Source organism: Syzygium oleosum, unplaced genomic scaffold, assembly GCF_021117445.2.
Source record: "Syzygium oleosum isolate NSW1041296 unplaced genomic scaffold, Sole_v2.1 Sole_v2.06, whole genome shotgun sequence".
Taxonomy (NCBI): Eukaryota; Viridiplantae; Streptophyta; class Magnoliopsida; order Myrtales; family Myrtaceae; genus Syzygium; species Syzygium oleosum.
In genome coordinates this window covers 8188455-8205615 of record NW_026607490.1, presented here as the reverse complement: position 1 = coordinate 8205615, position 17161 = coordinate 8188455, and the positions used below count along the sequence as shown (strand labels likewise).

Below are 17161 nucleotides of genomic sequence, written 5' to 3'. Positions count from 1 at the left end.
AGTCATTCAGGCTAATTTTCGTCGAAAATTGCTGACGTGACAGCGTGCTGCGTAAAACGGTCGGCGATGAATGAGGTGTTGAAACTCTAAACACTTGGGTTGTCAAACATACACGCTACAACATATTTCAGCATAGTTAGAACACAACTACAGATGTTGATATTACCAATTTTAATTTGTGTTTTTGTCGCCTCGACTCCTATATATATATATATGCATGGAACTTCAGGAGGATTGAACCAGAAAATAAAGTAGCTAGCAATTCCTAGCAGGTGCATCTGAAATATGGCCAAGGAGCAAGAAGTTCAAATTCCAAGAGTGAAACTTGGAACTCAGGGTCTTCAGGCAAGTTGCACAAAAGCTACTTCTTGATCACATAGAGTGCGAAAATCGATCAGGATTTTTCGTCATTAGAGAATGATTTCTTGTTTTAGATTCTACTTCTGAGTCCGGAACGAAAAGCAGAAGTTCAATGCAGATGATAGATTCATTGGTTCCTTTATTATTAGGGGTAGAGTTCATAATTTTCCACGGCATATTTTTGCGTTCTCTTTGACAAGTTCACCAAGTTCAGTGCCGTTTCTTGCTGAAATGTGCAAGTTCTTTAGTTTTATTTCTTGGTTTTATGGTGCTGCAGGTTTCCAAGTTGGGCTTTGGCTGCATGAGACCGACAGGAATTTACATCGATCCTGTCCTGGAGGAAGTCGGCGTATCCATCATCACTGACATGTTCGCCAAGGGGATAACATTCTTCGACACTTCGGATACATATGGCCCGAAAGCTAATGAAATTCTTGCTGGGAAGATAATTGTAAACAGAAACATGCAAAATTCAAATCGTTTATAGTTTTAGCTGATGCAATTTTAGTTATACAGGAAGGAAAAATAAGAGAAACTTTTAGTGACTTCAATTACAGGCAATGAAGAAGTTGCCTTCGGGATGGTCAAGTTCGATGGATACGCTGCGCTGATAAAAGGAACACCTGAATATGTCCGCTCGAGCTGCGAGGCCAGCCTCAAGCGCCTCAATGTCAACTGCATGTATCTCTATTACGTGCATCGAATTGACACATCGGTCCCATTAGAGGAAACTGTATAAGTTTTCAAATGTCAAAGAAAATTGAATAATTTCTCTGCTCCAATAGAACTCATCAGTTTTCGACATATTTGCAGATGGAGGAACTGAAGAAGTTGGTGGAAGAGGGGAAAGTGAAGTACATTGCCTATTTTCTCTCTTTAGATTTAGGGTTCTTATTTGGGGAAAAGGCATTTAACGACGTTGTTTATGCTTTAGATGCTGATTGGATACTCTAGCGAGCTATGTTGTATATTCGGCCAAACAAATCATAGATGGCACTGAAAAGATCATTTCTCAAAAAATTTGACACTTAAGTGATCCAAAAAAAACCTTTTGGCACTTTTAGTGTATTCATCCCAAGGAAACTGTAATTTTTCCAATGTCAAAGAAAATTGTGTAATGTCTCTGCTCCAACAGACTTTAAACTCATCAGTTTTAAGCAAATTTGCAGATGGAGGAACTGAAGAAGTTGGTGGAACCGGGAAAAGTGAAGTACATTGACATGTCGGAAGCCAGCCCCAACACCATACGTACAGCACACGCGGTTCATCCCATCACTGCCTTACAGATCAAGTGGTGGCTCTGGACTCGTGACATCGAACAAGAAGTCGTCCCTCTCTGCAGGTAAATTGATTGCTCTATTCTAATCTCTTAAAAAATTTGCAAGAAAAAAGTGGATGAAAACTCTGTCCGCCGTCATCCTAGTAGACTCCGTACCTTCATAAATTGGTCCATTTCAATTACGTATGTCAGACACTTGGATTTAGGTAACGAACGATAATCATTCTGTTTCGGAATGAGTTCCTGAACCAGAAATCGATTTTTCTATTTCTGGTTCCTGGATGAGTTTCTGAGGAAAAAAACCCGTTTGATAATGACAAAAAATTTCTATTTCTAGAACAGAAACCCGTTTGATAACAGCACAAAATTTCTATTTTCTGAAATAAAAACCCGTTTGATAAACAACAGAAAATTTTATTTCCAGGAACAAAAATCCATTTTTTTAGAAATGGAATAAAAATAATAAAAAATCCGAAAAATTCATAAAAATCTTTAAAAAAATTCAGAAAATCCCAAAAAATTGAAAAATTCCAGAAAAAATCATCAAAATGTCGAGAAAATAAAAAAAAATTTAGATTTCGGGAAAATAGGAAATTTGTTGAATTTTTTCAAAAAAAATCAAGAAATCAAAAATTTCAAAACTTCACAGAATTGCTTAGAATACCTGCGGCCACCCACTTTTAGTGAAATTTAAATTTTTTCAGGTGCTAAAAAAAAAATCAAAAAATCAAAAATTTCAAAACTTCACAGAATAGTTTAGAATACATGTGGCCACCCACTTTGAGTGAAATTTAAATTTTTTAAGGTGCCCAAAAAAATTCAAAAATTCAAAAATTTCAAAACTTTACAAAATTGCTTAGAATACCTGTGGCCACCCACTTTGAGTGAAATTTTAATTTTTGGAGGTTAAAAAAAAGCAAAAAATCAAAAATTTCAAAACTTCACAGAATGACTTAGAATACATGTAGCCATCCACTTTGAGTGAAATTTAAATTTTTTTAGGTGAAAAAAAAACATAAAAATCAAAAATTTCAAAACTTCACAGAATGACTTACAAAACCTCTAGCCACCCACTTTGAGTAAAATTTAATTTTTTTTAGATGCCCAAATGGTATTTTTTATTTTTTTTTATTTTTTTTGGTTCCTAAAGAAAATTAAATTTCACTCAAAGTGGATGGCCACATGTATTCTAAGCCACTCTGTGAAGTTTTGAAAATTTTTCTTTTTTGCTTATTTTTATTTTTTTTTTCGACACCTAAAAAAAATTAAATTTCACTCAAAGTAGTGGCCACAGGTATTCTAAGCAATTATGTGAAGTTTTTTATTTTTTATTTTTTTATTTTTTTCTGCATCTAAAAAAATTTAAATTTCGCTTAAAGTGGATGGCCACAGGTATTCTAAGCCATTTTGTGAAGTTTTGAAATTTTTTATTTTTTTATTTTTTTTTATTTTTTTCGGCACCTAAAAAAATAAAATTTCACTCAAAGTGGGTGGCCACAGGTATTTTAAGCCATTCTGTAAAGTTTTGAAATTTTTACTTTTTTGCTTATTATTATTTTTTTTGGCATATAAAAAAATTTAAATTTCACTCAAAGTGGGTGGCCACGGGTATTTTAAGCTATTCTGTGAAGTTTTGAAATTTTTTATTTTTTTTTATTTTTTTCGGCACCTAAAAAAATTTAAATTTCACTCAAAGTGGATAGCCACAAGTATTCTAAGCCATTCTGTGAAGTTTTGAAATTTTTGATTTTTTGCTTTTTTTATTTTTTTCGGCACCTAAAAAAATAAAATTTCGCTCAAATTGGGTGGCCACAGGTATTTTAAGATATTCTGTGAAGTTTTTAAATTTTAGAATTTTTTATTTTTTTTTGGCAACTAAAAAAATTAAAATTTGCTCAAAGTGGGTGGCCATAGGTTTTCTAAGCCATTTTGTGAAATTTTTTATTTTTTATTTTTATTTATTTTTTTCGGTACCTAAAAAAATTTAAATTTCACTGAAAGTGGGTAGCCACATATTCTAAACCATTCTGTTAAGTTTTGAAATTTTTGATTTTTTACTTTTTTTCTCACCTCAAATATCGTGACTTCCATATGAATATGTGTGTTGAAGAAAATGAATTCCTCAGAAATGATTCTCACTTTTGTTCCAGAAATGAAAAACCAACTTTTTTTTTGTTCTCATTTATGATTTCAGAATCAGTTTTGGAAGCAAACTTGTTCCGGAAATAGAAAAATGAAATTGCGTTACCAAACGGGTTTCTGGTCCAAAACTGATTCTGGGAACAAAAAACCAGTTCTGGACAGAACCAAAATGGTTTTCATGCAGCACCTTAACTAGCAGAGTTTCTTTTTTCGTTTGGTCCGCTTCTTGAATCTTCAGGGAGCTTGGGATCGGCATAGTGCCGTATAGTCCTCTCGATTGCGGGTTCTTCGGTGGTATGGGAGTGACAGGAACTATGCCTGAGAAAAGCTTTCTGGTATGTGACATGTCTTATTTCTTTGGTGTGCGTATCATTTAGTCCAAGCTTCTCCAAGATATTCCTGTTTCCTTAAATTTATTTTTTCAGGAAAGACATCCCAGGTTTCGAAAGGAGAATTTGGAGAAGAACAAAATCTTTTACACCCGAATCGTGAAGCTAGCAAGCAAGCACAATTGCACCCCGATTCAGCTCGTGCTGGCATGGGTTCTCCATCAAGGGGACCATGTTGTGCTGATCCTGGGTGTGTAGCCAAATTTTCGTACCCATTTTTCTTGAGTGGAAGCATAAATTGTATGATTATTACATTCCCTTTAACTACGAAAACCTGGACTGCTATGGCCTGTCCCGTCCCTAAACCCCTATAAATCAGTCTCTAATAACTACTGGCGATGGGCATTCTGACTGTCAGCAGCAGTCGCCTTCCACTTACTGCTAAAAAGATAAGCGACCGTTTTCTGGTGCCCGTCGCTCGATTTCTATACGTCCTTTCATAAGTTCTCTGAATTTATGAATTCTTGGTTCATTAACAGACACGTCGCATTATGAATTCTCTGAACTTATACGTCGTTGACGACTGGACATGAATTCTTGGTTCATTAACAGACACGTCGCATTATGAATTCTCTGAACTTATACGTCGCTCGATTTCTATACGTCCTTTTATACATCGTCAGAGGATGATGTGAGAGATATTGGATGCTGTGCCGATCGACGAGGTTGATGGTGGCAGTATTCATAAAGGGTTTGCTCGTTACTCGCCGAGGTATGCAGACAGGCCCCCCGAGAGACGGGAAATCGTCAGCTTAGACTGTTACATAAAGCATTGTTTCGCTCTCTGCATTGTTCTTTTCTCGTCTGTAACCGAGGCCAGAAATCGATCATGGGATCGATGAAAAAATAAAGCCAGGGACTGTTAAGTCCCTTAGATCTGGAAGGTAAAGCGTGTAGCTGAGTCCCTAAGTTTGAAGAAATGTGCTATATTCTAAAATAATCACCAATAATAATCTTGCAATTTGCCGTTGCTGTTTGTTACCATTTTTGAGATTTCTAGTTTTATGGTACACAAATATGGCATACTGTTCCGTGCTGGTAACTTTTTAAAACTTTGGTAACTTGTAAGACCCGTTTATAATAATACTTGGTGCATAATGAGTTGGTAAGTTACCAACACTTTTACTAAAGTACAACGCTATTAAATCAAAACTATAAGCTATTTCATCAAATTATCAAAATTTATTTTAGTAGGTTTATTTATGTGTTAAAGTTTCTAAATTTATACTATATTACCCACCTTAATTTGAGTCGCTTATATGGTGCTGGAATTACCAAGTATTTCAATAATTATGAACATTCATTCGTGTCACTTACCAACGTGTTAAAGTTATTAATTTATGAAATAGAAGTCGTTCTTTTTTCGGTTTAATCTGAAACGTGGATGTCAATAACGTATCTAATATAACAAGAAGCCAGGGGAAAGATGAATGGAAAACCTTAGCAAGTCTGCTAGCATATTCGCATGCGTCATGCCAACCGAAAAGCAGAAGCAGAAACATCCAAAACAGTGAAGGAGGAAACTTCACCGGTAGAAAATAATGGTAGGAGTGGAAGTTCCGAGAGTGAAGCTACAAGGACTGGAGGTAAAATCAGTGCAAGCCCATGTCTTTTTTAATGCCCATTACAAATATTTCCAAGAAATGATGGAATTTCTTTCTTGATTCTGCGTGTGCTGGAAGGGCTAGACTTTTTATTGATGTGTTTCTTGATAACGATGTGTAGATTAGTTGATCCTCACGAAATTTTGCGTGGTTGTGGACGTGGGCATTGGATTTATGCATGGAGGTTTCGAACTCGAGCCGTGGGTAATGAGTAGAATTGTCTGCTACACATCCACTGATACAATAGGGGGCTTTTTGCGATGCTGCAAATATTGAAATTGGATATCTGGTTTCTGCTTTGTGTCTACAATGGAAGCAGATGTCTTCTCCAGCCAAGACAACAGAGTCTCCACAGTCCTATGCTTGCTTGCTCACTCGCGTCACCTTAAAAAGGAAACAACCATTGCAGACTAATGTTATAGATTATGGGATGATGAGATGGACTGAACTTAATTACAAATACATGTAAATATATGAGACATAGAGTACTTTAAGTGAGTGCGATAGGGGATCGTAATGACCACCATTCATGCAATAGCAAGGGTCGTTTCAGAACATTTTAGCATAAAGTTTTGAGGTTGAAAATTGTTGGCGAGTTTGTTCAATGTGCTATAATTTAGACTGGTTTGACTTGATCCAGTGAAGTGAGTGTTAAGATTAGGCGCACAAACACAACGAAATAAAAAATAAAAGCGAGAAAGAGAAATCGAGACACAAGGTTTATCTCGGTTCACCTTCAAACTAGAGTTACGTCTAGCAAAAGATTCCATCATAATTAGTACTTCTCACCTCTCTATTACAATCCTCAATTACAAGAAAAAGAGATTATATATACTCAGTAGCAATTTATGGTCCCAAGTTCAAACTATCAATAAAACACAAATTCAAAAATTATAAAGGCCTTCTAGCATCGCGGGATATTACTCCCCTATGACCCCACCCGCTTACCAGGGAATGAGATCCCGTGCTTTCGTATCGATGGGAATCACAACCCAAAAGTAAGTTGGCACTAGGCAGTAATGATTCGGTGCTTCTGGAGAACCGAGTGACAGTCTACCCAACTAACAAAGTTAAGAACTTCAACTGCAAGATTGTATGGCAGTGATCTTTCCCCATGTCAATGTCTGATCTTTTCTCTGTTTGTGTCTGTTGAAGTCCATGATATGTGATCCCGGAGCAGTGTGAAAATCTTCACTAGGATTTTCGCCTAAACTCTACATATGCCCAAAGCAGTCACCTACATGTTTTAGTACCACACACCTCGGTGCAACCTTAAGCTTTTTGATGGACTGGCAGTTTTTTCATATGTATAGTACATCCATTTCCTAATTTTGTTTCAATACATGTATCAAAGTTGGGGTTCGCATGCATTGGCTTGAGCAGTTCCTACGATACTATCATTGCCAAGGAGGATGGCATTGCCATAATAAAGCATGCTCGTAGCAAAGGAATCACTTTCTTTGATACGGATGTATATGGAGCAATCGTTAATGAAGTTCTGTTAGGGATAGCATATATAGCTCGAATTCTCGAGTTTTGCTGCAACCCCAGTTCAATTCATTTTATTTATTTGCGTGCATCGTATCGAAAATCAGTTTTTTTCATTTTGCTTCCATCAGTTCATTTCCTAAGAAAAAAGGTAGAAATGAAGGAAAAAGTTATTCACACAGTGGGAAACGGGATTATATATGGCGATAGAGTTGATATTGAAGTTGGAGACGGTGATGTCATTATTTTTGTGCAGCATTTTCATCTGTCATTCTTCTTACCGTTCTACAAATTTTTTAAGGTCTTGAAGCAATTGCAAAGAGAAAATATTCAGCTAGGCACAAAGTTTGGTTTAGTAAGGTCCAACTATCCTAACGTCATAGTTAAGGGCAAGCCTGAATATGTGCGTTCTGCGTTCTTGTTGTGAAGATGGTTTGAAGCGACTCAATGTGGAATACATTTATCTGTATCAATAGCATCGAATGGACACATCACGTCCAATTGAAGAAACTCTAGGTGTCTTTTTTTTTCATGTACATCTGTACTATCTTTTTAATCTTTCGGTGATCTAGTTCATTTTGAGGAAGTAGATTATCCCAAGAAAGCACTAAAAGTATACATTTTTTTTTACTTATTTTGATGAGATAAACAAACAGAATATGTAAGGCGACGTTGAAATTTAAAAGTCCTTTTATTACCCTTTCGACCTGAAACGTGGATGTCAATAGAAAAATAAGAAAAAACTCAATGACTCTGCTGACATATCCGCGTGCGTCATGCCCGCAAGGCAAGTCCACTCCAGTCGAAAGATTGCAACGACCGATATCCAAACTGTCTCTGCTTACATACTCGCATGCGTCATGCCCCTCCTACTGTTCTCAAGACATACATAATCTCTCCAAGCAACTGGACAATTCTGAGATCACACGGACCCTCTGCCCGAAAAGCAGAAGCAGATATCCTCAACACACCGATAGAAAACAATGGCAGGAGTGGAGGTTCCAAGGGTAAAGCTTGGAAGCCAAGGACTGGAGGTAACATCAACGCATTCCCAGATCTTTTTTAGTGCCCGTTACATGTTTTTTTCAAGAAATGATTAGTTGTTTTTTTCTTGATTGTGCGTGTACTGAGAGGGCTGGACTTTTTATTGTTCTGCTTCTTGATGACGATGTCTCCGTGGTCGATGTGTAGATCAGTTGATGGTTTTTTATGAATTTTTGGGGTGGTTTGGGACGTGGGCATTGGATTTATGATGAACGTTTCGAACTTGAGCCGTGGGTAATGAGTAGAATTCTCTGCTACACATCCACTGATACAATAGGGGCTTTTTGCGGTGCTGCAAGTATTGAAATTGGATATCTGGTTTCTTATTTGTGTCTACAATGGAAGCAGAGGTCTTATCCAGCCAAGTCAACTCGACACAGTTCAGGTGTGCTCGAGTTTGACTCTACTTGAATCGAGTGTTCAAGGTTGGAGTCTGGGCAGTCCTTAAAAACTCGACTTAAGCTCGATCTAGCTTGAATTTTCAAAGAAACAGAGCTCAATCCATGAAGAATTTGGAATGCTCAACTACTCATCACTTGATTTAGTCTAAACTCAAGTTAAAGTCATTGAGCTCGAGCATAAACTCGTGTTCTCAAAGTCCAATAGGAACAAAGAAATAACATTATGCATGTTTTTCTTTTATGTATAACTGAAAACTTCTATCAAACTACTCCAGCAAGCTCGTGAGCTGCTCATGTTAAGAATTTTAAGCTGTAGCTCAATGCTATTTGGTATTTGAGCACACATATAGCAAAGGAATTAAGTCAAGCAGGATTAATCTGCTAGTTGAGATTGAGCAGATCACTATTACCATGACACATTTTTGTCCCCACCCTAAATCGGAGTTTTTGAACTTTAATGGCAATGTTCAGCTTGGAAATATGAACAGAACTTTTCCTGATATAAACGTTTTGACAATGGTAAGTGGTAAACTCACTTCTTTTTTTACCACAGGTATCCAAGTTGGGGTTTGGATGCATGGGCTTGACTGGTGCCTATAACTCTCCACTTTCCGAAGAAGATGGCATCACCATAATTAAGGATGCTTATAGCAAGGGAGTCACCTTCTTTGATACAGCCGACGAGTATGGACGAAATGCTAATGAAGTTCTGGTGGGAAAGGTACTTATCTTTGCATAAGCAGTGACATTTGCTTTTTACAAATCAATGGGCTGTGCCAATTCATCCAGTTCTATCTCAAGAGCAAAAGTTACTATTCTTCTCCTTAAGATCAAATTGGCTGAAAAAGACTCTGCCTCTTCCTTGTTTTGCGGAGCCTGAAAGAGGTTGCATCTTAAGGGAGGGTTAGGTATATGGAATTTGATTTATTTTCTCCCGTGCTTATTACGAACTTAACCCTTTTCAGATCACTTTAGTCATGTACTCAAAGATAGTTAAAAGAAGGAAAAGAAGAAATTAATTGCCTTAGACAAATGTTCTCCTTCTAATTGGTTTTTCCACAGATAGGGGAATCTCATCTTTGTATGGCAACCTTGATTTAATGATATTGCGATTCGATTTAGGCCTTGAAGCAGCTCCCGAGAGAAAATATTCAGCTTGCCACTAAGTTCGGTTTAATGAGAGTGGAGGCTTCTAAGGTGGTGGTTAAGGGTAGCCCTGAATATGTGCGATCATGTTGCGAAGCTAGCTTGAAGCGCCTAGGTGTGGAATACATTGATCTGTATTATCAGCATCGAGTGGACACTTCAATTCCCATTGAAGAAACTGTGAGTGCTTCTTTTGCAATTTTTTCTTTGGGTACCCCTTATTTTGCATTTCTAGTGCATGGTTACCATCTTGTGTCTTTTGGTGATTGATTTTTCTCTTGAAAAATTATATTCCATCCCTTCTGAAGCCATGCGTTTCCTGGTACATAGATGGGAGAACTTAAGAAACTTGTGGAAGAGGGGAAAATAAAGTATATCGGTCTGTCTGAGGCGAGCCCAAGCACGATTAGACGAGCTCATGCAGTTCATCCCATTACGGCAGTACAAATGGAGTGGTCTCTCTGGAGTCGTGATATTGAGGAGGAGATAGTTCCGTTATGCGGGTTAGTTAGTCCACAGTAGCATCTTTTACTTCATTTTCTTTGGGGTAAGAAAAAAGTTTAGGAGGATATCTCCCTTCAGCCCACGAAATCACGCGACTTTGATCTTCTACATGACCTCTAAAACAACTTTATGTTGCAGCCACACGTGCAGTGCTGACATTCTTTATGATGTTTTCTGATCCAAAAGTGCTGTCTTGATGTTGCTAAATGCCAGGGATCTTGGTATTGGAATAGTTCCATACAGTCCGCTTGGCCGTGGCTTCTTTGGTGGCAAAGCTGTCCTTGAAAGCTTGCCTTCTGACAGTAGACTGGTATGTAGCCATTTCATTTGGCATAGAAGTTCCGTTTTCAAGCTCAAGTACTTGAGTCTCCGATGGAAATACTCTGTGATTTGAAGACACTATTTTGATTCAGTTGGCTTTGGAACCAAAAAAAATTGTGCTGGCCCCCAAAAAGTATCTTATGAATGTTGTGAAAGAAGTGGAAGAGAAATTTTATATATTTCAATGGAAATAGTGAAGAGTACATGGAACCTATTTATAAGCTTGAATAGATTACAATCTAAGGAAATCAGATCAAATATGCATAATCAAAATAGATACAGAGAATCAAAGGAAATAATCTAAATATCTCTAGAAAATACCTGAATATCTCAAACACTCCCCCTCAAGCTTAAGCATACATATTAATCATGCCCTACTTGTTACAAATATATTCTATCCTCCCATCATCCATAATATTAGTAAAAATGTCTGCAAGTTCACCGTTCCTAATATGATTGGGAAGGATCACTCTACTTTGTAGCTTCTCTTAAATAAAATGACAATCAACCTTAATGTGTTTTGTTCTCTCATGAAACACAGGGTTGGAAGCTATATGTATTGCTGCCTTATTATCACACCATAGAGACATAGGAACCGAAGCTTTAAAGCCTAACTCAGTCAATAGCTATTGAATCTACACTAATTCACGTGTCACTTATGCTATGATTCTATATTCTGACTTGGCACTGGAGCAGCCAATAACACTCTATTTCTTATTCCCCTATGACACTAGATTTCCTTCAACCAAGGTACAATAGCCAGTGGTTGATCTCCTATCATCTAGAGACCCTGCCCAATCAACATCAGAGAATCCTTCAACTCTGTTATGACCATGGTTTTGGTAAACATTTCCTTTCCCTGTAGCCTTCTTCAAGTACCTCAAAATCCAAATAACTGCATCCCAGTAAGATGTATGAGGGGAAGATAGAAATTGACTTACCACACTAACTGGAAAGGTAATGTCTAGTCGAGTAATTGTGAGATAATTCAGCTTACCTATCAGTCTTCAATATCTCTCAAGATTATCAAGAATCTTTCCTCCCTCGGCAACCAGTGCAATTCCTTGTTCTTTTTTTTTTTTTTGGGTCGAAAACTCCTTGTTCAATAGGTGAATCAAGACGCTTTGATCCCAACATGCTTGTCTCAGTGAGCAAATCCAAGACATATTTTCGCTGTGATAGGACGATACCTTTCTATGAATGTGCCACCTCAAATCCTAGGAAATACTTCAACTTTCCCAAGTCTTTAATCTAAAACTGTTGCTAAAGATAGACCTTTAATTCAGCTATATCAACCAAGTCATTTCCCGTGATAATGATATTATCAACATACACAATCAAGAACAACTTGTCTCCCCCTAACTGTTTATTAAAGAAAAAGTGATCATTTTCACATCTAGATAGTCCAAAAGACAGTACAACCTCGTAAAATCGTCCACATCACGCCTGTATGGATTGCTTCAAACCATACAGCGACTTTTTTATCTTGCAAATTAGTCTCCCAGACTCCCTTGAGCAACAAACCCCGGAGGTTACTCCATATACATCTCCTCATAAAGAGTACCATGCAACAGAGCATTCTTGACATCAAGCCGAAACAAGGGCCAGTTATATGGCAGTAAGAGAGATCGAAATAGGAACAGATGTGAGCTTGGCAACCTGAGAAAAAGTGTCTAAATAGTCGACCATATACACTTGAGCACCTTTCGCAACAAGTCTTACTTTTAAGCTAGGAAGAGAGCCATCAGGATTGACTTTGACAGCATATACCCGTTAACAATCAATAGCAGTAAAGGAAGAGGTACCAAGTCTCAAGTTTGATTAACCTGTAGGGCCTATAATTCTTCTTCCATAGCTGTCCTATAGCCAGAGCTTTGTAATGCCTCACTTACAAACTTGGGGACAAGATTTAGTTCAGCGGTAAATAAAAAGGACCAAAAGGATGGGGACACAGAAGAGTATGAGATAAATTTTACAACAGAATGTTGAGTACAAGTATGTGTACCTTTGTGATGAGCAATAGGAAGATCGACATTAGACACAAGAAGAGGGTCAAGTAATGGTAGATCTAGAGTTAAAGATGATGTAGTAGTGACAGGGGGAAGGAAGAAGTAGTAGCTACTCGAAGACGCCGAGTATATACCTTGAGAGGAGTTGGTTCTTGTGCAAATACTAGTGAAACAGGTGGAACAGTTGACCAAATGATGGTCACATGTAAGATTTCATCCACCTCAGGAACAGTAACCAAAACATCAAGATATGGAGTAGAATTAAAGAATGAAACATCAGCATTTATAAAGTACTTCCACAATGATGGAGAATAACAGCGTTATCCCTTTTGAGTATGAGAATAACCAAGAAACACACACTTGATGGCCTCGAGATCAAGTTTTGATACTCCGGGTCGATGATCACGAATAAAACAGACACAACCAAAAATATGTGGTGATAAGACAAATAATGATTGATTGGAAAACAAAGTAGAAGGCACACAATTAATGAGATAACATACAGTCAGGATAGTATCAAACCAAAAGGTTTTGGGGATCTTCATCTCAAATAACATAGACCTAGTGACTTCCAATAAATGCCTCTTCTTCCTTTCAGCTACACCTTTTTGTTGGGTTGTATCAGAACAGGAAGATTCATGAATCATACCATGTTGAGTCATAAAGTCTGAAAAAAGTGTGGAAAATTACTCCTTAGCATTATAAGAACGCAAAACTTTAACATGCGCATCAAACTGAGCGTGAATTTCAGGAATAAGGGCACAAAATATAGAAAACAATTGTGAACTATTTTTCATTAGAAATAGCCAAGTGACTCTAGAATAATCATAAAAAAAAGCAACAAAGTATATAAAACCCAAACTGGAAATATCTTAATGAACTAACGAAAAAGGAGGCACCACTCACTTAATTACATGAGGCGAGTAACTGACATGATGCAATTTGCTAGGTTGACATGACTCACACTCTAAACTAGAAAGATACTGAAAACTAGAATCTAACTTCTAAAAACTATGCAGTGAAGGATGGCCAAGATGACAATATATCTGATGTAGGGAAGCAACACTAGAGCATCCAATAGATGGAGCATTTTCAAGCACATACAGCCCCTGCCTTGCCTCGTGTTCTCTACCGATCATCATCTTCGTAACCAGATCTTGAAAAATAAAAGAATTAGGATAGAATGTCACCGAACACTCAAGTTTTTGGTTGAGGTTAAACAGAAATTATGGGAGATAAAGCATTGAGGATAATGGCAATGAAGGAGTTGGATAAACTGTACCAACCCCATTCACTTATGTAGATGAGCCATTAGCTAGGGTAACAGCGGATGATGATGGAGTAAGAGAGGAAAATATACCCGAAAGTCCTGACATATGATCGGAAGCCCCTGAATCAATGATCCAAAGGCAAGAGAGACGTAGCTAAAAGGCATGCAGTAACTTTACCTGTCTATACCAGAATAGCAATAGAAGAAGCAGGTTGTGAGATATGAAACTGGTTGTATCCAGCAAATTCCTCATCAGACATAATCACTATGTTGCCTTCAGAAGACTAAGGCAAAGTAGAAGAGTCAGTACCGGATGCAATATGTGCAAACTGTTATTGTTGCCCTAGTCTCCCATGTAACTTGTAGCAAAAAATTTTAATGTGACCAGGTTTGCCACGGTGATGACAAGTCCGAACAGCCCCTGAGTTATCAATAGAAACGTGGAACTATCCATAAAGCTGCTATTGACCTTGGCCTCTCCCTATTCCTGTGCGTCGACCACCACCACAGCTACCATGGCCATTATTGTCCTCTTCGGTTTCCTCCTCCACTCCTACCAACAACAAAAGTTTGAGATTGGGACACAAGAGCGGAACTATCTACCACAAACTTGGTATCCCGATAAGACTCACAAGATACCCGAAGAACTCGAGCAAATGTATCTGTGAGTGATGCAATAATCTCTCCTTTGAAAATCTGAGATCTAACAATTTCATATTATGGACCGAGACCTCTTAGGAATTCCATTACAGCTAATTGTTCTCTCTGAAATTGCATTTGTTGAACATTGGCCAAAATAGGGAGAAGAGCATTCAACTCTTCATTCATCCTCTTGAAATCAGCAAAGTACTATGTAATGGAATGCCCCTTCCTCTTAGATTGGTAAAACTCATGCGATAGCTCATAAATCCGTGAAAGATTATTTTGGCCATAATACAATACATCCAAATACTCCCACAATTCTTTGACTATGTCAACATGAGTTACGAGATCAACTATATTACTCTCCGTAGAGTTTAGCATCTGACTAAGAATTCGTGCATCAATAACATCCCAAGTTGCATCATCCTTGAGTTTAGGCCCAGTCGGGTGTATATGCCGATTTCTTCCTATCAAAGTTAACTTCACAATTTTCTTCTATATATTGTTGAAAGTTGGTGCTACCCCTAAGCTTCTTAATGGTAATTCAATTAGAAGAAGAGGAAATCACCTCAGCCGTTACAGTAATACTCTTCTCAGGATCAGCCATTCTCCAATAAGAAAACTACCACAATATTTTCCTTCAAGCAACTCAACCACAACAGTTGAATCAAACCAACAGTTCAGACATAGAGACAGAGTACCGGATAACATCCTTTACAGTCCCAAAGTTTTCCTAGAGAACCGAGGAGCGTCGTCTTCTTCCTGGGGACGTGTGTTTCCTGTGCCACAATCAGGGTTGCTGCCCAAGCTCCACTCCCTCACGCCGACCCAACGTCACACCTTCCTTCAACATGATTCTGTGATCTAGGCTGTGTGGGGCTAGGCGCTACTGGACAACGCCGGATCTGGGCCGGGGGCAGTTTTTCTTGTTTTTAGAGAAAATTTCAATGATAGATGACGGCTCTAATACCATGTGAAAGAAGTGGAAGAGAGAAATTATGTGTATTTCATTGTAAATAAAGAAGAGTACATGGAGCCTATTTATAGGCTTGAATAGATGGCATTATAAGGAAATCAGATCAGATATGGATAATCAAGATGGATATGGAAAGTCAAAGTAAATATTCAAAATATACCTAAATATCTCTAACAAATGTAATACTATAACCATAGGAGAAGCGAAAAACTGAGGCTTTATCAGTTGCAACAGCGTGGATTAATATTGGACTCACTGGTGATTGAATGACAACCCACTTAACAAAATTATAGTCCACGGAGACTAATGCGCGTGTTCTCTTTGGAAGGCTATGTACCCTCGATTCAAAAAGGAGAACCTGGATAAGAACAGAAACCTTTATACTCGGATGGATAATCTTGCCAAGAAACACGGGTGCACCCCAGCGCAATTAGCTCTAGCATGGGTTCTTGGACAAGGAGACATGGTTGTACCAATCCCTGGTGAGCCCTCTATCCGATAAGCTTCTGCTTCAACGTAAATCTGCCACTTGTATGATTGTCGCTGTGGTGTAGACGTTTTTGTAAAAAGAAAAAAAAAATGAGCCATCAAGTAGCTGTTGTGTATAAAAACCACACAGGCTTTCTAGTGGGTCTGTGTGGCCTTATGAATTGCCGAGAAGAAGGCATGCATTTATATCATCTTTGTTTCAAGTAAATACTCTCAAAGTGACTTCTAACATAATTCCTTGGAATGTTTGCTGGTTTTCTTCTAACTCCAGGGACAACTAAGATTAAGAACTTGGATGACAATATCGGCTCTCTCAAACTAAAGCTTACCGAGGAAGATCTGAAAGAGATCTCTGATGCTGTACCTGTCAATGAGGTAGCCGGAGATAGAACCTTCGAGAGCACCACTGAAGTGACTTGGAAGTTTGCTAATACACCTTTACCAATTCAGAAAGTCTGAGCCCAAGCTGGCCGGGCAATTTAAGCTTTGGTCCACTGAGCAACAATGTAGTATGGGAGCACTGATAGAGAAAAAGAGAAGATGACTCGTGAACTCTGGCAATGCTTCTGCTCCTATGGCAGCGAAATAAATGTGCCGTGCCTGTTGGAGAGAGCACTTCTCTCCCTTCATCTCTCCCCTTAAAGCATAAAAATAACATGCGCATGCCTTGTTTTTGGATTGTGATGCCTTTCCGTTTCCATATGATCTTGTCAATTTTCTGTCCCGTTAGGGAAGAGATGGTTTCAACCCAGGAAATTTTAGTCTGCAGCTAGCTCATCAATCATCAAATAATCAAGATTTATGCAGAATCTTACCCTGCGCTTGGATTTCAGTGCTAAGTCTGGAAGTGTCAGGAATATATGATGTCGAATTTGTTTCGGTTTCAACTAAGAAAAAAGATAAGCGAAGAACTAGTGCTTTGTTATCCCTGGGTAATCAAACAGAACTCACTATACAATGCTTGTTGACAAACATTTAACCTTATTCAGACAAAAGAATCTATTTGCTGAAGTTTAAGGGGATGCAATGACTTTTCTTGTAATGGAATAGTTGCATACAGTCCTCTTGGACTTCGCTTTATTGTTGTTGCTCCTTTT

General features: G+C 38.0%; 1 protein-coding gene and 1 pseudogene across 1 annotated transcript; both read left to right on the top strand.

Moving 5' to 3' along the window:
- Positions 1-285: 285 nt before the first annotated feature.
- LOC115685949 (probable aldo-keto reductase 1) lies at positions 286-4926 on the top strand (annotated as a pseudogene).
- A 3159-nt stretch (positions 4927-8085) lies between these two features.
- Positions 8086-17029, top strand: LOC130134392 (probable aldo-keto reductase 1). The gene is made up of 7 exons (XM_030611162.2): positions 8086-8296; positions 9261-9428; positions 9830-10033; positions 10184-10356; positions 10571-10667; positions 15904-16057; positions 16336-17029. Exons 1-7 carry the CDS (start codon positions 8246-8248, stop codon positions 16521-16523), a joined length of 1035 nt encoding a protein of 344 aa, XP_030467022.1. The 5' UTR covers positions 8086-8245; the 3' UTR covers positions 16524-17029.
- The last annotated feature ends 132 nt before the right edge of the window (positions 17030-17161 follow it).

Coding starts and splice junctions, on each gene's coding strand:
- LOC130134392 (XM_030611162.2), top strand. CDS start 8,246: ATGGCAGGAGTGGAGGTTCCAAGGGTAAAGCTTGGAAGCCAAGGACTG. Junction 10,357..10,570: donor GAGATAGTTCCGTTATGCGG/GTTAGTTAGTCC, acceptor GCTAAATGCCAG/GGATCTTGGTATTGGAATAG. Junction 10,668..15,903: donor TGCCTTCTGACAGTAGACTG/GTATGTAGCCAT, acceptor TCTCTTTGGAAG/GCTATGTACCCTCGATTCAA.